Below are 25,847 nucleotides of genomic sequence, written 5' to 3'. Positions count from 1 at the left end.
GAAAGGCGCTTTCTGCAGCAAAGGACAAACTAATGTCGTTGGTGAAATCCAAGAGATTTTCAAGAAAAAAACAGAAACCACCGGTGATGCCATCAACGACGGTGATGCCTGCAAATGTCAGTAAAGTAATAAATAACGCCGTGGAAGAAAAACTAGAGTCGTTGGCGGCTCAGTCATCCACCAACGCGCCCATGAACACAATAGCGGGGGAGTGGTCTTAAACAGAATTCAAAGAAAATCGCAATTGAAAACATCAACATGATAAATAATAAAATGTTTGCGCGAACCGCTGATCCCGCGTTTGATATGGATGCCCCAGTGCGCAGGGATGATTCTGTCCGTGATTATCAATATTATTCTTATTATGCAGCGCAACCCGACCTACGATCGCGAATTGAACTTCAAGTCCAAGATACCAGTAGATACTTTCTGCCATGTGAAGCGTTTATCGAAATTGAGGGAGAACTCGTGACAAATGCCGCCGATAATGCACCATACGCAGATAACGATCGTGTTCGAGTTGGCTTCGTTAACAACGGTATCATGGCGTTATTTGAGAGCGCCAGATATCTTATTGACGGGCGAGAAATTGAATCAATAGAACGCGAGGTTGATGTTGCAACGACGATAATTGGGTTAGCGAGATACTCGGACGATTATACGAGATCGACGGGCCCATCTATGATGTTTGCGAAGGACACCACCGATAACGCTGATCATCTTCAATACGTTAACGTGCTGGTGGAAAGAGATACCGCAGTTGACCCACAGGCTGAAGCAAATAACCCAGACCGCAGAGCAAGACCAGACGCTAATTTCACTGTTATAAAAAGTCTTAACGATAATTACAATATGGGATTCGCAGCACGAGTAACAATGTTGCAAAGACCACGCCGACAGTTTTCATGCTCGATTCCACTCCATCACATATTTGGATTCTGCAGAAATGTCAGGAGGGTTATCTATGGGGCTAAGCATACAATCGCGCTGACGCGAAGGGGCGATGATAACAATGCAATATGGCATGCTGCTGGCGTCGCTGCCGGTAAAGTCATTTTAACTAAAATGGCATTGTGGATGCCGGTGCTGACTCCATCAGTTACCACGGAAGCACGATTGTTAGCATTTATGGAACAGGGAGGAAAATCGTTGTTGAGTTGGCTTGCGGTAACAACTGATGCTAAAGAGGATAACGTCGCCGATACGTTTACATGGCACCTGGCATCAAAACAGGGTGTTTCAGCCCCGCGTCATATTTTTATAGCGCTACAGAATAGGGAACGATTGGGCAGTCAAGAACGCAGCCATATGATATTTGATAAATTAGGAGTCAGGGATGTTTCGCTGAGAATAAACGGACAACAGGAACCATCCGAGGATATACAGCTTAATTACGGCGACAACCATGTCGCACGTGTGTATCATCGATTGCTGTCATACATGGGTCGTGATCAAAACGTCGACACCGGTTTGCAAATATCACAACTTGATTTTAAAAAGCTGTATCCGATTTATTATTTTTCGTTGGAACATCTTGATTTAACGAGACAATCCGTCGTTGATATACACTTCCGAGCTCGTATAGACCCGGCTGGTGTTAATTATAGAGCGGTTGCTGTCATTCTCAGCGATAAATCAATGCTGCTAGAAGGCGTTGGTGGACGAATGAGAATCGTTGATGCACCAGTGGAAAACATGTAATTGAAAGCACAAACACGTTTACAATAAAATGTCGTATAGTGTCGTCAGTGTAGAGTTGACTGATGGTCAAGTCAAGAAATTACGATCAAAGTCGGCTAAACAGTGCGGGACCACAATAACGCTGAAGCCGTCACAGATGGCGGGTGGTAATCATAAGATATCGTTGACGGCGCGTCAAATAAAACATTTCAATGATGCGATGAAGAATAAAAAGGGTGTTCAGGTAGATTTCTCGGCCGCAGCGATTAAAAACATGGAAAAGACCGGCGGGATATTTCCGTTGTTAGCTGCGATTCCAGCGTTGATTGCCGCGGCCGCACCAGCAGTGGCGAAGGCGGCGGCGTTAGGAGCCGTTGGTACCGCGGCGGGGATGGCATTGAAGAAGGCAACCGGGAAAGGCTATAAAAAAAACGATCCGTGGCCGGAAAGGGTCTAAGACTACCGGGAACCCCGTATTCATGGTACTCGGGAAAGGGTCTAAGACTACCGGGAACCGTTTATTGACTCCCATGTCTAATTTTGATTTAATAGACGCCGCAAACGCGCTAGCGATAAAAAACTTCAGAGGTGTTTTTATGAGGGATCAATTACCGGCGGCACCAAGGAATATTGAAACAGGCATAATTAACCTCGATGGGTCCTCCGGAGCGGGAACTCATTGGGTTGCATACGCGATTGATCCGCGTGCAATCGTCTATTTTGATTCATACGGGTTAGCCCCGCCGAAAGAGTTCATGCGGTATATCCGGGCGTGTTCAGCCCGGGCGTTTTATTCCACGTTGCCAACACAGCGATTAAGTGACCCACCGATATGTGGCCGTGAGGCATTGAACGTACTCGCGGCGATTTCATCATCGCGAAAACCACCTCATGTAGTTGTAAACGAATACACTAGTGGGGTCGTAGAGGCCCGGCGGGTTAATTAGAAACGCCGTTTTTTTTTACAATAACGATGATTGATATTTGGGGACGACCGGTTTCGGCGCTGAAGGAATCCACGGAAACGCTCGCCGCCGATGACATAAAAAAACTAATCGAGGATGAAATCGCCGATACGTTGAATTTAACCAGTGTTGACCCAGGTGAAATAGTCGTATTTCAAGACCGCCAGGGTAAATTGAAATCCAGTAATGTGTCCCTGGATGATGTTTTAACACGACAGCGTGATGCCGCCGAGGATACTATCGCGTTGTATACCGGCGACGGACGACTCAAACCGGGTGAACATATATCGGCGGTAACATTAGTCAAAGACGGTTTTATAAGGTTGGATAGATCGGTGACCGAACTCGACGCGCAGGTGAAAAAATCTGCCACCGAGGTGAAAAAATCTATCACCGATATACAGCTCACTACCGCTAGTTTTTTCGGGACCCCGACGGTAACCGAACCGAATATTACAACAATAAGGAATACTATTTTGGATTTTACAACGCTGTCGGGCCAATTTTACACGTTGCGAAAAAATGTTAACAGGATCGATGACAACTTTGATAAATTCTTTGGTAAAAAAAATACCAAGCTGGATGAGATTACAACAACTATAAATGATATCACTGCGTATGGACAGGAAATAAAAACAATCAAAACTGATGTTGCAACAAACAAAAGGAGTGTAGACGCGCATGAACGGGAAATAGAAATAATCGGCGCTAATGTTGCAACGATCATAAATAATGTAGACTCGCATGAACGGGAAATAGAAATAATCAAAACTGATATTGTAGCGAACAAAAGGAATATAGACGCGCATACACAGGACATAATGACAATCAGAGCTGATATTGAAGCGAACAAAAAGGGTGTAGACGTGTATAGAGGGGAAATAGGAACGATCAAAACTGATGTTGCAACGAGCAAAAGAAATATAGACGTGTATGGACAGGAAATAAAAACAATCAAAACTGATGTTGCATCGAACAAAAGGAATATAGACGCGCATACAGGGAAAATAGAAACAATCGAACTTGATGTTGCAGCGAACAAAAGAAATATAGACGCGCATACAGGGGAAATAGAAACGATCAAAACTGATATTGTAGCGAATAAAAAAGGTATAGACGTGCATGAACAGAGAATAGGAACGATCAAAACTGATATTGTGGCGAACAAGAATAATATAGACGCGCATGAATGGAGAATAGAAACAGTCAAAACTGATGTTGCAGCGAACAAAAAAGATGTGGACGCGCATACACGGGAAATAGATACACTCATTACTAAGGTTGCAGCGAACAAAAAAGATGTGGACGCGCATACACGGGAAATAGATACACTCATTACTAAGGTTGCAGCGAACAAAAAAGATGTGGACGCGCATACACGGGAAATAGATACACTCATTACTAAGGTTGCAGCGAACAAAAAAAATGTGGACGCGCATATACAGGAAATAGATATACTCATTACTAGGGTTGCAGCGAACAAGAATAATATAGACGCGAATTTGCGGAGAATAGAAATAATCGGAACTGATGTTGAAGCGATTAAAGACGGACTACCGAGAGTAGCAGAGCAATTCGAAAAAATAAAAATTCCTCATGAGAACATCATCAACACAGTATACACAATTCGGCATGGATCATTCGATTGGACTCCTACACAGAATACAGTAAATACTACCGCAACTGTTAAGGGCATTTATCGATTGACACTGGTTTCAATGATGCAGTTTAATATATTATCGTCGAGTTCATCCGGGTTTAACAATACAATATCAACAATTATAGACAAGAACGCAACTGAACAGTTTACAATTTATGCCGTTGATGGAAATTTAGCCCGGGCAAACATCACATGGTATGTGGAATTTGTAGCGAATGTAAGTAATTAAAAACACTAGCTCTTTTAGAATAAAATGACCACCAGGGTAATTGAATCAGAGGTATCACCGACGTCACATCAATATCGATTCGATACCGCAAAAGAATTCTCCGCGAACTTAAAAACGCTTTCCGAACAATACCGTGCAAAAATAAAAAAATACCGTCGTAAAATAACCGCCATCGACGCGGTCGTGTACTCGGTGTCGGGTATAGTAGCTGGCACCGGTGTTATTTTATCCACGGTGACCACGATAGCCCCGATCGCTGTTCCAATCGCTGTCTCCGCGATGACAACAGTTGCTGGAGTCGCCAACGCAATCACTAGAAAGATATCATCGTGTTTTCAGAAAAAACTCAACGAGTATACAGTAAAACATCAAATAGTATCCGACGCGTACTCGAAATTATCCGGGTTGATCTCATTATCGATTGATAATTTGTTCGTATCCGATGTTGAATTCTCCACGATGGTCCAGTTGTATAGCTCCGCGATGTCAAAAATCGAGGATTTTTAACTGGAAGCCGGAACCACCTGGTTGCTGAAATTAGACACTAAAGACAACGAATAATAATAATGTCGCTGAACCCCGAAGGGTTTCAGTTGCTTCAACGGATCGCGGAGAACACCACTCCGGTACAAACAAATATGATATCGATAACGTCAACGAAACCCGAATTCAGTGTGAACTTCCCGTCGCCGGTTCCAGTGAAGGAAATAGCGCTGGCAAAATTGCGAATATATCACAGTTGGCCTAATATTCGAGCGAACGCATTTAACGGACAACAACCTAATAACTCGCTGGTTTTTGCACGGACAAATAAACCCGATGGGACCCCAAACTGGGAGGAGGTTACAATACCAACTGGGTCATACCAAATAGAGCAAATCAATAAAGAATTTCAACGCAGGATAAAATCGATCACAGGAAAAGAATCAAAAATCGCTATTACGGTTCATGAACCGACGTTATCGTCGACGATTGAAATAAGCACACCGGGGTATATGATTGATATTTATAACAGTTCAATAAGAACCATACTAGGATGGCCTAAGAATCCACCCGCGGACGCCCCCCCCCATCAACTATCCTCAGATGCGATAACGGAGATGGTGGTAGGCATATTGCTCCATACAACGTAAATATTGCATCGGTGATAGCAATCAATCTAGTATGTGATGTTATCGAAGGGAGTTACCAGGTGGATACCAAGCAATCAAATCAGGCTCAACAGGGATATATCCTTTATTCATTTTCACCAACAGCCCCTCCGGGATTTTTAATCGTTGAGAGTCCGATTAATCCGGTCTATATGCGATGCCATGATCGGTTTTTAACGAGAATTAATTTTAGACTTACCGATCAGTCAAATAACCTAATTGATCTACAAGAGGAGGAGTTAGTGATCACTCTGTTTGTAAGATCATAGCAGCAGGGGGGGCGATGACATCGACGCGGTCGTCGATGTGCTTACCGGACGCTGACGACGCTGGGGATCAGCGCGCAGAAGGTATTAATTAAACCAAATGACGTTTGGACAATTGTCGATTTGGCCCCTCGACGATGACAACGACGACGACGTCGTTTTTTTTTTACCAGGCGCTGACGACACCGGATCCGCTGAGTGCAGAAAGTAATAATTAAGCAAAATAACGATTGGACAAAATGTCGGATTCGCCCTCCCTGCTGCTTATGTTATAATCACCATTCACCTTGAAAATGGTATCAAAGTAATGTTTGACAAGTATAGTTTTAGAGTCTGCATACTTTGCACACATCCAAGTTTGCAAAATGCTCTTGGCTAGCTTAGGAGTTGAAAGCCAGCAAATCCCATAAAATTAAAAATATTTTGACTAAACTGAAACGGATTTGTTAAAATGCAGATGTTTATTACCAATTTGTCCAAACTTGCTTCCAATAGTAAATATTCATCACATTATCATGTCTGCACGAGAAAATGAGAGAATGATCTGACCTTGACAAAGTCTAAAATAATGGATGAAGAAAACTGTGAACACATATAATAAAATAGAATGTGGTACATATAAATGCTTCATAAAGGTGTTGATATGTGTTATGTGGTGAGAGCACATAGAATAAAACTTGCATAATTTGAAGTAATACAAATGGAATATGACTCCCTCTCTCTCTCTCTCTCTCTCTCTCTCTCATTTGAGTTTTGGCCTTGCTTAAGGGCAAGCACTTTGCAAATGTGAGCTAACCCGAGTCATACTTGAACTTGTCAAGCAAATGGATTTGTAAATCACTGTTTACGGTAACACTGGTCAACAGTGAAATCATTACTGACTTGAAAAGGCCCTAATCTGTAGTATTTTGGTGTGCCGAACACGAATATAACCGTGAAAAATTTGTATTGGCTCTCGTTTTGAAGATATTCATATACCTCATTTTCTATGTTTCACTGTGTAAATTTCTCCAGTAGGACTGCAGCAACATCCGGAATAATGATGTAACATTGCATAATACCATCATGCTCACATCATCCACAGTTGATTGCATCATTTTCTGATGCAATGCAATACTAATGCCATGCGGCTGCTGAAGTAAGTTGACGTCAGCAGTGTACTATACATGTGTAGGCCTATTATACTAATGCCAGGCGGCTGCTGAAGCTGACGTAAGCAGTGTACTATATAAAGCCCAATCAGATAGGTTCAGCATTTAAAATATTTTAGACGTTGTGCGAGACAGTTCAAGCTACTGTTACATAAAACTTATTATTTTATCCATTTACGTACAATAAAGAACAGTAATGCCTCGAAAGTGTGTTAATACCGCGGACAATTTTTGCTATATTTGTGGGGAAGTGACATTTGCCAACCAGAAGAAAAGTATCAATTCTCAAGTGAAGAAGGCATATCATCTTTACTTCGGATGCAAGGTTGGTGACCAAGACAAGCCTTGGGCTCCGCATATATGCTGTGCTACATGTACAACACAGCTTTCACAGTGGTTGAATTGCAAAAGGTCATCAATGCCGTTTGCAGTCCCAATGGTGTGGAGAGAGCCAAGCAACCACCTAAACGACTGTTACTTCTGCTTGGTTCCTCCTCTTTCCGGCGGAATAACGAAGCGAAAGAAGTCGAGAATAGTCTACCCAAACATTCCGTCTGCATTGAGACCAGTTCCACATGGTGAGGGACTTCCTATTCCACAACCTCCAGCAGAATATTCTCTTGATTCATCTGACGAAGACAAAGGTGAGTCGACCTGTTCTTCTCCTGGTCCATCAGCATGCAGTGATCCAGATTTTCACTGTGGTGCATCATCAACCCCACACAGAATAACACAGGAAGAACTAAATGACCTGATTCGTGATTTGGACTTATCAAAGAACAAGGCAGAATTGCTAGGATCAAGACTCCAACAATGGAATCTTCTAGAAGAAGATGTCACAATTACTGCATATCGAAAGCGCCACCAGCAATTGGAGCCTTTCTTCAGAAAGGAAAGTAATCTGATATTCTGTTCCGATATTGAGGGCCTCATGAATGCTTTAAAAATCACTCATGACCCACAAGAATGGAGACTATTTGTGGACTCTTCGAAACTGAGTCTCAAGGCTGTGCTTTTGCACAATGGAAACATTCTTCCATCTATTCCAGTAGCGTATGCTGTCCACATGAAAGAGACATACGATAACTTAAGGCAGCTACTGAATTCCATTGAGTATAACAAGTAGAGCTGGCACCTCTGTGGTGATTTGAAGGTAGTTGCCCTTTTAATGGGACTGCAGCAAGGATATACAAAATACATGTGTTTCTTATGCGAGTGGGATAGCCGAGCAAGGGAAATGCACTACATGAGGAAGGAATGGACTCACAGGCAGAATGTAGCCATTGGAGAGAAGAATATCCAACACCCAGCTCTGGTTGAGGCTCAGAAAATCTTGCTACCATCCCTTCACATCAAACTAGGTTTGATGAAGAACTTCGTGAAAGCCATTGACCGGACTTTGCCAGCATTCCGATACCTGCATGAAAAATTCCCTCGACTCAGCGAAGCAAAGATTAAAGAGGGAGTTTTTGTGGGTCCTCAGATTCGAGAGCTTTTCAAAGATGACCGGTTCAACAACTTGCTGGAAGGTGACGCGAAACAAGCATGGAATGCTTTTCGCCTAGTTTCTACAAACTTCCTCGGAAATGTTAGGGCAGAAAACTATAAGGAACTAGTAGAAGACATGTTGATGAAGTATAAGAAACTTGGCTGCAATATGTCTCTAAAGATTCACTTCCTTCATTCCCATTTGGATTTCTTTCCTAGCAACTGTGGTATTGTTAGTGATGAACACGGCGAACGTTTTCATCAAGATATCGCAACAATGGAACAAAGATACCAGGGAAAATGGTCCACTACAATGCTGGCTGACTACTGCTGGACACTCCTCAGAGATGCTCCCGAACAGCTGTACAAGAGACAGGCGAAGAAATCTAAGATGTAGTCAATGACTTGATTTTTTATAGGTAGGCTATTACAGTTGACCTTTTACTATTGGAATGCATTTCGTTATGTAAACATTAATTTCTTGCAGATTACAAAAAAACTAGAGCCAATTTTGCAATTTGACTGTCATATTCGTGTTCAGCACATAAAAATTGATAAGAATTGACTAATTTTATTTCAGTAACATGACTTTTGTAAAAATTTGTTGTCCAGTGTAATCATCAGAAATGTGATATCCCCTCATGTATTCAGAAATGCCAAAAAATCAATCGATTTACTCGTCAATGCTATTTAAACATTTCAATGAGGACACTACATTAAAAACTATATTGCAGTTTATAATAAAACGTACATATTTCTGATTTTTTCATTTTTGTCTGAACTTTCAATTATGTTTTACGTTCTGATGCAGTGTTCCACAAGAGTGCAATGTGTTACCTGTGTTAATTATGTCACAACTCTATGGTCTTAAACTAACTAACAGAAATAAACAAAATAAAAAAGTTTAGGAGAATTAACAAATTAACAAAAAATTCATTTCTCTAAGTTAGAAATTGAATATTTAAGAGGAACATACGGTATTGTAAAATAAATCCCAAATAATCCTAAATGTTTTATCAAGTCCGAATTTATAGTATTCCAAATGAATTCCATTATTGAATGTGCTGATGTACCGATTGTCTTGATGCATAAAAACTAACATATTCTACGATATCTTTGATTGAAGTCACAAATCCCAGAGTAGTGTTTTAGTCCGAAATTCCCAAGGACAAATATTACAAACACATATTAACAATTTTGTTTACCTCATCCGATATACAGTCATTTGACCTATGATGCAATATGATTTTCTGCAAATCTTCACTAACTTGTAAACGAGATCTGTCTTCTACAACATTCTAAGCTCGAAATAAATGCTAAGTCCAAATATCAATCAGCACTTTATTTATAACGTACAAACATGACATAAATCAGGTACACACAAATTCTATCTGCAATCAGGAACAAAAGTCAAATGCGCAATATATAAACTAAATATACATAACACCTACCTTCACAAAGGAAATATATCTTATGCTGTGTTTAGAATAAATTTGAGAGGAATTATTTATTTAAAATATTTATAGGAATTACAAAGTGTTCATACGACTGGACTAAAGCAACATTTCGGAATTATTGGGAATTCATTCAAAGACATAATGGACAATGACTTTGTGATGCATCAAGACTGTTTGTATTTTCAGCATATTCAAGGATATTTGTGCATGAGTACATTCAGGATGTGGTATTCAGTCAAAAAAATCTATAATTTTGGTCTTTTTTTAATAGTACTTAGGATTATTTTGGATTTAGTTTGTGCATATTTCTCTTAAAAATGTTAATTTTACAACTTAGAGGATTAAATTATTCATTAAGTGTTGAAACTTGTTGGTTTTGCTTCTTCCTGTAAATTAATGACCATAGAGTCGAAACATATTGAATTTCTGTTTTCAAACATACCTGCTTGAGTGGATTCTTGCTCTAGGTGAATGGTTTTATATGAACACCATGATAGATTGTATATGTTAGTGTAGGAACATCAGGAAACAAGCGCTCATTTTCACAAAATAGTTGTTTTGATTTAGGTTATTCTTGCGGTTGTAGACATGATAGTTTCAAGTCCAGATGGCATTCCATATTTTGCGTCTTCTTTTTTTTCTACAGGTACGACTAAATTGATTGACTGGTTAACTGGGCTATCTCTAATAAAATACTCCTTTAACAAGGACCATTAAAATTTGTCTGGAGAAGATTTTGAGCTATGGGCAAGAGAGCCAGAACCAGGCTGAAAACTCCTTTCACTTGTATTTATGTCATAAATAAATTTCATCTTTGGATAAATTGAATATTAGTTATTGACATATCCCAAACCTTTGACAACTTATATCTGAAATTAGAGACATCATCAAGAAGAACCATCTTGGAGTCTTCATTTGAAAGAAGTTTCTTTGTTAATATTTTCTATGGTCCGTTGACAGTAGTCCAAAAGCTAATTCAGGAGGACTAAACCTTAAAAACATGATTTTTGAACCAATTCCCTAACAGCAAACACCAGCAAATGAACAGCCTCATCCCAATCTTTTCCTGTATCAAGGCAATAGGACCGATTCATATTCTTCAAAGCACCTTTCTAAATCTTCGCACTTTCAGGGTGACATATAGAAGATTTCAACTGTTGGATAACTAGTTCATGCATAATTTGCTGGAATATTCATGTATAACACTTAACCTGTGATCAGAATGGGCAGTTTTGTTAAGGTCAAAGAGTGTAAAAATCTTTACAAAAGCTTTTGAAATAGCTTTTGTTTTAATATTCCTCAAAGGAATTGCCTCTGAGAATATTGTAGATGCACACATTAATGGGAACAAGTTTTGGTTGCCTAACTTGGTTTCATGTAAAGGAAAGGGTCAGTCTACCTTAATTATGTTCAGTGTTTCGTCAAATGTAGGAATAGGTTGCAGATGAGCCTTATGTACCTTCTGATTGGGTTTTCCTACCATTTGACAAGTTTGACAAGATCTACAATATTCAGACATATCACTTTTAATTTTCGGCCAATAAAATGATTCATGATCTACTGATACGTTTTTATTGATAACCTGTCAAAGAAGTTTCATGGGCTAGACTAGGAATTTCCTTTCGATATGACAACGGGTCAATAATTTTATAGTTCACTGACTACAGGTCACCAGCGGGAAACTCAAACTTCTTCGTTTTCTTAAAAGGACCCCATTCATTTAACAAAAATAACAAACTGGTCTTTTGTGGAGTCAGGTTTGCTAATAATCTTGTGAAACAAACAGGTCTCAGAATGTTCCTGTTCGACAACGTGTGACTGTCTTTTGTCCCATTGATTAGAATAGAGATAACGAGTAGTAAAAAGATGAAAAATGTGATCATTATCTTTTGATTGATCAGTACTAGAAGTAAAAGTGCCCTCATAAAAAAAACGACTAATAAATTGATCAGCTACAGGAATAATGTTCTGATAACCATCATTTTCAAGAGCTCTTTTGCCATGGTTCTGGTAATTGCAGAAGCAGGTTATAAATCAGGGATTTCATTCTGAATCAATGCTTTTATCCAAGCGATGTTTGTCTGTACAAAAGGATGAATCAAAACTTTAGCTCCAGCTAGATCATAGCCTAGTGCCGGTAATATATGAATGAATGCCTTTGACATCATTGTTCTGACTGACAATGGTCCTGAATATGACATATCTGATGACATATTTACATAATGGAAAGCCACATTAACAATGTCGCACTCTATTTTCTGAATAAGAACACTTTCATTTGAAGAAGACTTCTCAGTCAATGGCAACGTATTTGATTAAAAGAATCTCCGAGACGCTGCTGCCTTAATGTATTAATATGGACAGGCCTGGCAGAAATCACTCATAAGTGATATAGAACCGTTTGACAGGACCGGTTCGATTTTCCACATAATAAAATCAGCTGCGTTTGTATGACCCGACCAATGTATTGCTTTGAATACCAAACTGTGACCTTGATTTCTTGGAAATAAGAACAACTGGAAATGTTTTGGCTTTTTCGTTGCTTAATTGTAACATGTAGAAATCAGTAACATAATGCCCTTTAATTTTACAATTAGTATATGTAGGAGGAGATAAGGATTTCTGATCAATCTTATCAGAAGTTTGATTGAGATTTGGATGTACTCCAAATAGACTGAGACGATTGTTGTTTTACTAAACACCTTCAAGGGACGAAGACATATTGACAAATGAAACTTTGTGAGTCAAGGAATAACAGTCATTTGTACGGGCAACACTTTCCAAAATGTCCACCTTTTGCTCATCAAGATAGGTCTTGAAATCAGTACGAATGCAATTATTGAACTCTCGAATAAATATGAGTTGTCTGAGGTTATCACAATTTTTATCAACCTTCTTGGCTGAATGCCATCTATAAAATAGTTGTTCTTTTATCCTTTGCAAAGTCGATTGACTTTGTCCAATATCTTTTCTTCAGTTTCCAAACGCTTGTCGATATACCTCAGGTACAAACTCATTACCCTTGAAGATTCATTCCTTATCCAGATCATGAACAGCATTTTGTTGTACTGGATGTGTGGCGTAGACTCACAAGCCTTGACAATAAATACACCTTGTGAAAATAACGTCCAATTCTCTCTTTGCCATTTCAAGTTTTCAAGAATGTTCTCAGAGTGAGTTAAGTATTTATCTACTTCTTTATCTTGAAAAGGAGGTACTAACCTAATATTTCTGAAAAAATCAAAACCTGAATAATCTTTCAGGTACTTTGCATCCTCTAGAAGATGATGCTACTGTACACAACAAACAATAGACAAAAGGAGAATATGAAGTATTTGTTTATGAATACATAAATTGTAGTATTTCAAAATTTTGAAGGAATTGAGAATTTAATATAAGAAGGGAAACGTAGAGGCTCGAATAAGTTCTAAATGTCTGTTTGATACATGATATATACATCTTGGTACAATTTATACATCGACTTAAGCTATTTAATACAATATTTAACATAGAACATTTAAAAATTTATGGTCAGATGTTTATATTATTTCACTTTGAAAAAAATTACAGAGATATTACCTTATTCAGTTCTATTTTAAAACACTTCATCCATATACTGAATAGGTGTTGATGAATGTACTATGTACTATAAATGCAAAGTCAGGACTTGAGTAAAAAGATAGGAACGAGATAAAATGTTAATTTTACATTGTTGAATTTTTTGCATAAGTAGCATTTGTAACATTTTATTATGGGTTTATTTACTGGACTCAAGCTATTGACTATGAACTGAGAGGTGATCTATTTCTAAATTACTACTATATACGTTTCTAAATACGTTTCTACATATTAACGTCATTTACAGATTGTAATAAAGTATTATATATGGGATAAAGTTTCATAATACTCATAGTCGAGAGGTTTCATGCTTATTACGAGTATGTAAAGGTGAATGTCTTCCATCATTATTATTATCAATCATACGTGAAGGATTTGGAAGATTAATTTTACCTTTTGTGGTGTAGAAGGAGTAGATGTAGGAATGAGATAATAGTTTTTGATATTTATTTTGGTTTTCTTTCTGTCTTAGTGTGGGGTTTACATATCAGGACTTTATAAAATAAAATTGCCTGAGAAAGAAGGATGCTTTCGTTAAATACTTTTAAGAAAGCTATGAGATTTAAGAAAGAACAGATGCAATTACTCATATTTTCTTTGATGGTAAAGAGCCTTAGATTGTTGACATATTTCTAAAGCTGAAACACTCTTTGTGGTCAAGCAGGGAACTCAGCATGAATGTGAAGGAAATGCATTTGTAGATTGGCAGATCTTGAAATTAATTATATATTATATCTGTAAATAAACTTATTTAAAATTTAACATATGGTGTAGAAATATTGAATGGGTACAAGTTCAGTCTATTTTAAAAAGAAACACTCCATGTTTCAAAACAATATGCACAAAATAGTTTATAGATGGTGAAGTTGATATGACATAATTCATAACTGCAAGATGTTTATGATTATTAAATTCGTGATAAATTGTTCAGCTACATGAAATGAAATACCAATAGCCACTGTACAATTTGGTGTAAAATAATAGAAACAATTTGATCGGGAAGCAGAATTGGTACATTTACTATCCAGCTTTGGGCTTTGTCAAGGTTGAAATTTCGAAGATATACTTGATAAAATGCTCTTTGTTATCTTGTGTAACCTAGGCTGTCAGACAATTTGAGTGAAACTGGATTACACGAAAATAGCAAATTCATCAACATATATTTTATGGAACTATTATGAAAGAAATATTTCATTGCCAAGTATCCTTTTGCCACCACGAGGTAAAGTTTGGGTTGGTTGGCTGTGGATCATTAGGGTTTTGTTTTCACCATGTGTCCCATAAGAGTTATTAGGATATGAGATCTAAAGATTGAGCATTCTTATCCTGTGTGTGTCATAATTACTGGGGAGGTGCCACTTCATTAACATTATCGATCAATGCTGCATTGATGGGATGCAAAGAGCAATACGATTTTAGCAAAGAATTACAGAACTATGAATGTCTGCAGTTGCAGTATTGCTTTATTAAATTAAACAGCGTTCTATTTGTAAACTACCGTACATACGAGCTTATACATTATAGATACAAAAGTAGACATAAATTATTTCATTTTAAACCAAACCTAATCAATGCTTACTACTTTCATACAATCCTAAAATTTCAGTATACGAAATACCATGTAAATGATCAAATGTACAAGTAACCAAAATATAACCAAAATTTAGTAGTAAAACAAGATTTATAAATAATGTTCCAGTCCATTTTCTCTTTAACTTTAAATATCTCATAAGTACCAAACTTAACGGATGTTTCTTCCATCATTAGAACTCAACATGTCGTAGTACTCGTACCATATTTGGTTATCTGGGCCTGAGTACAAGAACTCAACATGTCGTAGATCTACTCGTACCATATTTGGTTATCTGGGCCTGAGTACAATTTAGTCAAATTAGACTTGGTAAGATTTTGATTTAAATTTTGGGATTGTCCTTACTATTTATATATTTTTTCTTTCCAAACTATTTCACTTTTTTTTCACTATAAAAACGAGGTCAAAATCTCTGTACTATTGGGAAGATATTACTGTACCATCGATTATACGTTGTTGTCAGTGGTACAGTATGACATTTGCTGACAGGTAAATGTTTTGACAGTTATCTCCCTTGATATGACCTTTCTTTGTCTCTCTCTGTATTCCTTGATTTAAAAATATTATCTTAGTAGTATTATCTGCTTATGTATTATTTATGCTGCGAGTTTCTGTTTTTGTGCATGTTTATCATTTACAATTATTGCTCAGTATTTAAAAGAGTGTGTACTACTATATGTATTTATGTTCAGTTTGTTATGTACGTCAGTAGGTTTACTATGCATATTAGGAGAAGTCTGGGTACCAGTTTATTTACTGGATATATACAGAGACGGGATACTTGTTTCACTCCAAATTTTAATATATATTTTCGGGTGAATTTTGTAGTTGGCTCTAAGTCATTATGCTCTTGAAATAATCCTGCTATATAAGTGTGTTTTTCCATATTACCATTCACCCCAAAATCTATTTCAGTTTCTCCTAAAATAATCAGCAGATTTCTTCATGTATTTGCCTCAAAATCACTGAAAAAATATATCTTCCAAGAATACAGAAACTTAGAGGAATTTAGTGCTACCTTTTGCCATGAAAGTATCATATGTTACGTTCAAAAGCTAGGTTATGGGATTCAATCATAAATTCATAATTAAATCATGGATAACTTTTCATTTTTATTGTTCATGGCAAGCTTTCACTGTTTTGTCTCCAAGGCCACGCAGTATATCAGTGTATAAGGTTGCTCTATCAAAGTTGGAATTATAACTAACTTTTACAATGGATGGTAGGTGGAGGAAGAAATCAGTATCATTCTCCATGGAACTAGACAAACTTGGCAATGTGCCTTTAATATAATATCAAGCAAATGACTTTTTCTTTCAGTCAAACTGTTAGATCCTCCTACAAAAGTTTGAACATATAGGTCTGTTTATTATTACATTTCCAAATATGACATTCCCACTTATTGCTGGGTAAATTCTTCATCATTAGGCATTTCTATTTGTCATCATTTGGCATTTGTATTTGTCATCATTTGGCATTTGTATTTGTCATCATTTGGCATTTCTATTTGTCTTCTGCAATATCTGCTGTACATAATTCGTACCGCATAACCTCATTTGCTTCTTTGATACTACTTGATATCTTACCCTATAATGATTAAATGGATTCTTTCTCACATTTTGGAAAAGTGGCATCATCGTCATGGGCTTTAAACATATATTTGTAACTAAACAATTAAATATCAGTTTTATACACTGCATGCATTGATTTGTTTGTAAATACATACATGCATACAAAATATACAAACATCCACAAGCTCTAATATATATATATATATATATATATATATATATATATATATATATATATATATATATATATATATATATATATATATATATATATATATATATGTGTGTGTGTGTGTGTGTGTGTTTATATATATGTGTGTGTGTGTATATATATGTGTGTGTGTTTGTCTGTGTGTGTATGTATGTATGCCTGAATCTATGTGAATAATTGTACACATATACACACATTCTGATATATTATTTTGACTGAAACAAATTATAAATGAATTAATAGTGCCTTTGTCTTGAATATAATTAATAAAGTCTGGGACAAAGTATCTAAAGACACATGCACACACACAAATTAGTTTGTTTAGAATTTTCTTACACATTTTTATCTTGTTTTCTTTAATGCAGACATGGTGAATCGATACTGGATGACGATTATTTACGAGTTTTAGCACACATCGTCGGTCATGGTTACTCAAGAAACCTGCATTGTTTTGCATAACTGTTACATATTCTAAGTACGATGTGTTAACATCGAACCTCTTTGATTACACAAGTTGCTGCGGTCTACTGGATGAAAGGTAAATACCAAAAAAGATGTGTAAATTGCGGTAAACAGAGGGAGACACTTATGGCATGACATGATCAGAATGTTGGATTGCTTTAAGGTTTGCAAGTAAACCGTATATGCTTCTCATTATTTTGACTTATCTGTTATACAAAGTCTCATTACACTAATTACATTCCGAGATTACATGATCAATTATTTTTTTACCTAGTCTTAAATCTTTTTTTTCAAACATAGCAATGGAACAGCTTTTGACAAATCAACGATACTTTATTTTGTGGTGTCCTCATGACGATATTCATGTCTTTTAACTTTCACTAGTTTTTGCACTTTTCATAATGGGCAAGTTGAAAAAATCTTGTTGTTTATGAGAAATTTAGCTCTGTAATATCCGTTTGGAATCCTCTAATATGTTAACTGTCCTATGGTGTGTTTGAATATTAATGCTTTAGGTTGATGTTTCTGTAATATTGTTAAGTATCGAATCCCTTAAATGCTTTGTTCTTATGAAGACTAGTCTTATATATCAAGAACAAAGACGCTAACGCTGATTAAAACTGTACAAGCCAGGTATGGTATAATAAAAACATCCCTTGAACTAGTGTCGAATAACACATTCCAATTCATGGCCCTCTTCTTTCATGTTTTATCTAGACTCAAGATCTGGAATGTCCATTATTGACAAGATACGTTAGTGTCCATCGCTTATTGTTTCAAATAGGAAATGATAGAGATTGTTTACCAGAAATATGTTTGGTTAGTTTAAAGAATCAAACGATGTTTTTAATCTTCTTCCAGTGGTAACATCTATGGCTTCAACAAGAATTTCTGTATTACCAAAAGAAATGATTACGCGGAATTTCCTCTCACTATATGACTTATTCATATCAAGCTGGTCCACTGTAAGTTTCCCTACAAAAGTACAGCAGTCGTCTTTTATATATTTAGTATTCTTATCCGTGCTTGCATATACACTGATGTCAAATCTGTCCTTATTTTCATCAAGGGGACTGCCTATAGTTTCATAAACAATGTCCCCAGCCTTATACAAAGTACCCTCTTCGATAAATGGATTGAAAATATACTTGCAAAACCGCCTGCCATCTGAAGTGGTTATTAAGAAATTGGTTGGGTGTACGCCATCAATAAACGGCATCCACATTCGGCCCCCATATGTATATCTGCATACTCGGTACGTAATGGCCGATGGATAGTGACCAAATAGAACTGCTCCTTTCAATACAACAAGACCTGCATCATCAGGGACCACGACATTCCATGATGGGCATATTGTTCTCACAGCACTTGCAAGCATTGGTGATTCTGAGAAACCTCCTACAAGCAGGGCAACAGATATGTTGTACTTGTTTTTAGTATCATGGAAAGGTTGAATATGATTCGCTACACCCTCTACAGCCTTATGAAAAAAAGACCCCATCAAGGAACTGTCTATCCTTAGTTTATTTCCTTTCAATAGCTCCAATTTTGAAGCAAAGGGTGTCTGAGCGATAACTTTTTGCAGTTTTTCCTCCGTTCTTTTCTCAGACATTTCTACCAAAGTAATGGGAAGACTCATAATACATTTACCTTCACCATCAGGAACTACGTTCCTTTTCTTCATCTCAAAGTCACGAAATAGTCCTAGGTAATCATCCATTGCCTCTTTTTTGAACTCTAAAAAGACAGGAGCGCCAAAGATTTTGATCAAAAATTGTTTGAATGACTCATCTACCTCTTTTCCTCCCCAATCACCGCCTGTTGCTTTGTGAAGTTCTTTCAGCTTTCCATCATTCATCACTTCATGGATCATTATGTCAACTGTACCACCTGTAGTAAAGATATGTGCTATCAATACTTTGAGAACTTCCTGAAAGTCTATAGTCTACAGGGTAAAATGTTTATCATTTTAGCTACGTGATTTCTGTTTAGTCAATGATATTTATTAATGCAGTTATCTGAAGAATCAGATCGATACGTTTATGTGTATCAAGAAACATATATGAGATAGTCAGATTATATATATATGTGTGTGTGTGTCTGTGTGTGTGTTGTTTCTTTCACGTTATTACTATTGGAAGATGTATTTCATTACTTAAAGAACAGTGCAAACATTTATTTAATGACCCCTTTTTATGTGATGGTTGTTCTAGTACAGAATTAATTAGGAAATCTTTAAGATTTTTAGTCCTTTTATAAGCAAGTGTGGTTTTGCTTTTGTGTAACGATTTAACACTAGCATTATATGAGAATCCCACTATTTTTTGATACTCTTACCTATATTAGGCAAACTTGAATCATTTTCAATTACAAGAGGAATGAAACAAAAGGAATGATATCTTCGTTTGATAATCTTACCTATATTAGGCAAACTTGAATCATTTTCAATTACAAAAGGAACGAAACAAAAGGAATGATATCTTCATTTGATAATCTTACCTATATTAGGCAAACTTGAATCATTTTCAATTACAAAAGGAATGAAACAAAAGGAATGATATCTTTATTTGATAATCTTACCTATATTAGGCCAACTTGAATCATTTTTAATAACAAAAGGAATGATATCTTCATTTGATAATCTTACCTATATTAGGCAAACTTGAATCATTTTCAATAACAAAAAGAATGATATCTTCATTTGATAATCTTACCTATATTAGGCAAACTTGAATCATTTTTAATAACAAAAGGAATGATATCTTCATTTGATAATCTTACCTATATTAGGCAAACTTGAATCATTTTCAATAACAAAAAGAATGATATCTTCATTTGATAATCTTACCTATATTAGGCAAACTTGAATCATTTTTAATAACAAAAGGAATGATATCTTCATTTGATAATCTTACCTATATTAGGCAAACTTGAATCATTTTCAATAACAAAAAGAATGAAACAAAAGGAATGATATCTTTATTTCTTTTTTTTGGATTTTACATAGCAGTGATTCATGTTGCATAAGAAAATATAATTTTAAGAAAGTACTATTAATGATGTCAATAGGGTAATTTCTATTTAAAAAATAATGACCCAACTCTGTCAAAGATGATTTAAAAAAAGGTCATCCGTAATAATTCTTCCATATATGTTCGCTTGAGTTGGAACATCTGTTAAAGGAAACCTATGGAATTCACCATATTAATAAGTTATATCCAAAAGGGCTAAATTCCAAAACTCTATACGACACTCATTAATCTTTTTTTTAATATAAGATGTTATGTTCTTTAAACTTTGTCAAAGACTGGCATTTGAATTACATATCTTATTACAATTACTTAAGAATATTTCTATATCATTCTTATTTATAGAATAACTTAAATAGTGACATTTATAAACTAATATCATAAAAATACATTCACTAATTAATTCGAAAACCAGATGCATTATGAAATATATTTTCTATATATTATACATAGAAGATTTCAAATGGGTAACAATTTAATATTGAATTTATGAAATGAGTTGAATAATGTCCAGCTTTTGCGAGCCTTGGCGATGATGTTCTGTTTATTCGGATGGAAGCTTTTTCTTTGATTTATAGTTTGTAAAAATGTACAATCTACTTTTACTAGTTCAACTTTGTTTGGGACTATATTTTATGCACAACAGATGAAAGGTGCACCGTCTGTCAGAATGAACAAAATTATTCGTTCTTCTATCTATCTAAATAATTTCCACTGAAATAAAAACTATGTGATTAAAAGAATCTCAAATGGGTAAGGCTCGCAAAAGCTAGACATTATTCAACTAGTTTCATAAATACAATATTAAATTGTTACCCATTTGAGATCCTCTAAATACTATTTTAAGTATTATGCGGATCATAATTTTTAATATATAACTTAACTGATAGAATAGCCTGTGTTGTTTGCACTTATTTCAGGGTACCTCTCCTCCCTTGCCTCTACGGGACTTCTGTACCACGACGGAGATGTGGAACCATTTCCACCCGTCTAAACCTGGGTGTCCCGATGTGACGTCATAGTGGCGACCAATCGCTACTGGCGTCACATACTGCTTTGGTTGACACCTATGCTCCGTGATGGCAGACTGAAATTCATTATTTAGCATGAGTGCCTGTTGGGTTCATTCCCACTCATGGATAGCCCTTCACTCAGGTTGTTAGGGACTTTAGCCTTCGGGTATTAGTCCCACGATTTGATGGCTTAATTAAATAGTGCTCTAAGAGCACAGCAATGACGGGGGGGGGGGGGGTGATGAGGCTCCAATTCCTTCGCCCAGGATTAATTAATTTGTCAGTATCGGGCATTAACTGGACGCGCATGCCCTGATGGGCGAAGGCGTCCTAAATTCAAATAGAATACTGAACATTTTTCAATATTATATCGAGGTATAACATATTAAAAATTCAGCCTGTATCTACTTCAGCAGAAACAACCATATCAAAATATTGTTTATAGAAGTTGGGAAGAAAAGAGGACAAGTATTTCTTTACTATCACCAACCCTTTTCAAGCATAACCCAAACACAATAAAATAAAAGCCCTTTTAAGAGCTAAAATTAGTTTTAGGATGTCCCTAAACAATTAGAAAAAAATGAACGGATAGCTATACCTCTATCAATTTTTCAAAACCTCGTACGAAGATATTGATGCAGGCCGCCTATTCAAGGCAGAAAGAAACCATTATGTCCAAGCTACATATATGACAGACATATCGGCCCCTGATAGACCCAGTAGATAAGCTCTCACAGCGGCCATATTGGCAAAGGCAGATAATGCGGACTAAATTGACTTTCTCACCAATGCTCGTAGAGGAATCATGCTCCTCGACCCTAAAAAGTAACAAAAACTACCAGAAGTCAACATTATGTTATCAGGCAAGGCAGTGTGGGCCACCCCCACTCCCTATAACAAGATTAATAGAGAGAAAAAACGTTGATTTACATGCTATGAGATTTCCCAATGAAATTCCAATGGAATATTTCCAGAGGGACTTTGAGGAAAGGATAAACTTTAAAGTTTTCAAAGCTAGATGGGACACATAACGAGGTCAACCAGAGATAAGAACTGGAAAAAGAATTATGTAAATAGCCGCAAAGGATATCGAAACGGTACCAGAATACTTCAAACTTCAAGGACTGGTAGTCCAAACATTGTTCCAAGGATGTGAGAAAACACGCAAATGCATAGACCGGGTCACATAAATAAGGGATTGTAAACAAAGGAAGAATGCCTATTACCCATTCAAACACATCCGCGGGTGCAGTATCAACATAAAAGAAAACATTCTAAAAGAAAACACTCTAAAAGAAAACATTCTAGAAGAAAACGTTCTAGAAGTAAGTGAAGAGGAAGAGAAGAACAAGTCCAAGAAACGGAAATAACAACAACAACAGTCCAACACATTCCTACGCCAAAGACACCAACCCAAAATAAGAGTTAAGTCCCCAAAAAAGTAACAAGACAAGGACCTAGAATGGGAGACATCTCCAGAAGCCGTCCCAGAGAGAGAAGGAGGGGAAAAATAACTCTTAAAAAAGAAAGTCCAAACCACACAAAGGGTCAATACACAAATCAAAGAAAACAGAATTGGTGACACCCAAAACCAAAGAGATATGGAAAATTTTAATGGAAGCAATTACAGATCCGGGAAAACAAAGCAAAATACCACTATCGGAACAAAACAGACAAGAGCATAGTGCAAAAGAACAGAACCGACTCAAGCACTAGAACAACAAAATACAGAACAAAACAATACAAAACAGAGAAGAAACATAAAAAAAAGAACCATCACCATAAAAAATTAACCCATCTTAACAGGAAGGGAAACCAACAGGCAACTCAAAAACACGTACACCGAAGAAAACAAACTCTGAACAAACACCAAACAATCCAGTTTAATTATTTCACACTAAATTTAAAACACACTCTAAAACACAGCAACAAAAAAACCCCACAAATTATTAGATTATAAGAATTGAGCCAATATAAGGAAATGTAAATGGTATTGTTAAACAAAAAGCAAAAAACTGAAGAAGCAAGACATTATGGTATCATACTTCTTCAGGAAATACGCAACACAAACAATCAAACTGCAATTTATGTAGAAGACCAACTAAATGGAATTTAAATAAATGCAAAAAATCAGAACCCAAGAAGAGCAGGGGTAGGTGGGGTAGGTGTAATATTAAACCAGAAAACCCAGAATCTAAATTGGAAAATAACAGACACACCATAATACCTAAAAGGAAAAAAAATAATACATATCCTAATTAAAAAAATACACATAATAAATACTTAAGTAACACCGAAACATAGGGAAAAGTGACCCTTCCTACAAAATCTCAGAGATTATATAAAACTGTACAATAAAGAAAATTTGATAATATGAGCGACTTTAACTCTATCACACATAACATAGAAAAAAAAAGAGCTTACAATAACAAATAAATATTTTCTGATATATATATATATATATATATATATATATATATATATATAAACAATTTTATTGATGAAAATAACTTACCAAACACAAATTGACATAAAGACATCCAAGTAGCGAAGGATACACTTACACATAAACACACATTGAAAGCCAGGCGTTAAGAATATATATATATATATATATATATATATATATATATATATATATATATATATATATATATATATATATATATATATATACACCAACACAATGTCTACAACCAATATAATTACAGCTGAAATCCATAACCTTATCATATCGGATCACAATGCCATTGAATTTACCTGCCAAACACAAAATCCTAATTTATGGGGAAAAGGACCGTGGAGATTGAACAAGAGCATTCTTTAAGTACAAGATTATCAGGAGCAAATTTTATAAATATTTTTAAGAGCACAACGAATAAAACACGATCCAACAACACATATAAAATAAGAGAAGAAATTAAAAAGATCTCACAAGGCTTTTTCAAGGATTAGAGCTTTTAACAACTCGTTAGTAGAAAAGGAATGCAATTTGATAATTCAAAAGAGAAACTCTACTCAGGAATTAATACAGACAGCAAAACAGTGTCAGAAGAAATCTAACAAAAGAAAAGAGCAAAACTACGTGCAGGAAACTTTAATGCAATCACCAAATTGGGGAAAAAGATATATAGAAAAGAAGAACAAAGAAAAGTGTCGGACAGAAGTATAGCAAACTCAAAATGGAAACAAAACATTAGAAACCAAAAAGGAAATCTCAACATGCATAGAAGATTTCTATACAAATCTTTACGAAACTCAGAATATACCAAAACGAGAAGATAGAAGAATATACAAGAAGAAGAATTTTCCCTAAGATTTCAGAGAACAACTTCCAATTAAGCGAAGCTTCAATAAACACTCAAGAAATAGAGAAAGTGATAGATAATCAAAATTCAAATAAATCCCCTGGCCCTGATAGTATTACAGCAGAATCCCATAAACACTTTAAAAATCACATTATCCCCTTCCCTCTGAGACTCTATAACTCAATACAACTTAACAATGAAATGCCAACAACCATGAAGCAAAGTATTATAACTTTAACATACAAAGAAAAAAAAAGAAACAAGTGATTTAAAAAATCGGAGACCAATATCTTTGCTCAACACTGACTACAAGATACTAAGTAAAATTCTAGCCAATAGAATAAAATCTTCACTGGGAAAAATGAAGAACATAAACCATGGTTGTGATGAAGACGGAAAACAGGTACAAAATAATACACATCAATAAAATCAACAATAGAATACATAGAATCCCAAGTGGAACATAGCATCATGTGACTATCTGATCAAAAGAAAGCCTTGTCCGGATTGAATATAACTACTATTGGATATCTTAAGGCAATCCGGTTTCATGATCAACTTCCAAAACTGGTTCAAAATATTATACAAAAATATTTTTTCAGCAGTAAAAACCAACAAAGCGAAAACTCACATTCTTCCAATTACATGGTCAGTCCGACAAAGGTGCCCCCATCTATGCTACTGTATGTGATAGGGATTGAAGCACTAAGCTTAAGCATCCAAAATGACCCACTAGTCAAAGGTGTGAAAATACCAAACACAACTAAAGAATGCAAAATGTTTCAACATTCAGATGATTGTACCACCTTTGTAAAAGACCAACAGTCATACAACCGACTGTTTAAACAATATGATTCCGTCAGTAAAACATCCTCAAATGAACCATGTTAAAACTGAACTCTTTTTAATAGGTAACTGGAGGGGCAACCACCATGGTTGACCTCCTGACAAAATACGCCCACAACTAATAACACCTGGCATTTATTATAGTCAAAAC

General features: G+C 36.0%; 1 protein-coding gene across 2 annotated transcripts in view; it reads right to left on the bottom strand.

Annotated features, from left to right (window-relative positions):
* The window catches only part of LOC149776030 (heat shock 70 kDa protein 12A-like), a 108,698-nt gene that overhangs the window by 50,458 nt on the left and 32,393 nt on the right, over positions 1-25,847 (bottom strand). The window contains exon 5 of one of the 2 annotated variants that reach the window (XM_089941863.1): positions 19,151-19,390. In XM_089941863.1, coding sequence (XP_089797989.1) covers positions 19,151-19,390 — 240 coding nt within the window. Of the gene's footprint in view, positions 1-15,106; positions 19,391-25,847 lie in introns of those variants that run through there. The other variant, XM_089941862.1, reaches the window with a different exon arrangement.

The sequence above is a fragment of the Sinohyriopsis cumingii genome, chromosome 18, assembly GCF_028554795.1.
Source record: "Sinohyriopsis cumingii isolate HCF-2022 chromosome 18, ASM2855479v2, whole genome shotgun sequence".
Lineage (NCBI taxonomy): Eukaryota > Metazoa > Mollusca > Bivalvia > Unionida > Unionidae > Sinohyriopsis > Sinohyriopsis cumingii.
This window is presented reverse-complemented; position numbering and strand designations above follow the sequence as displayed.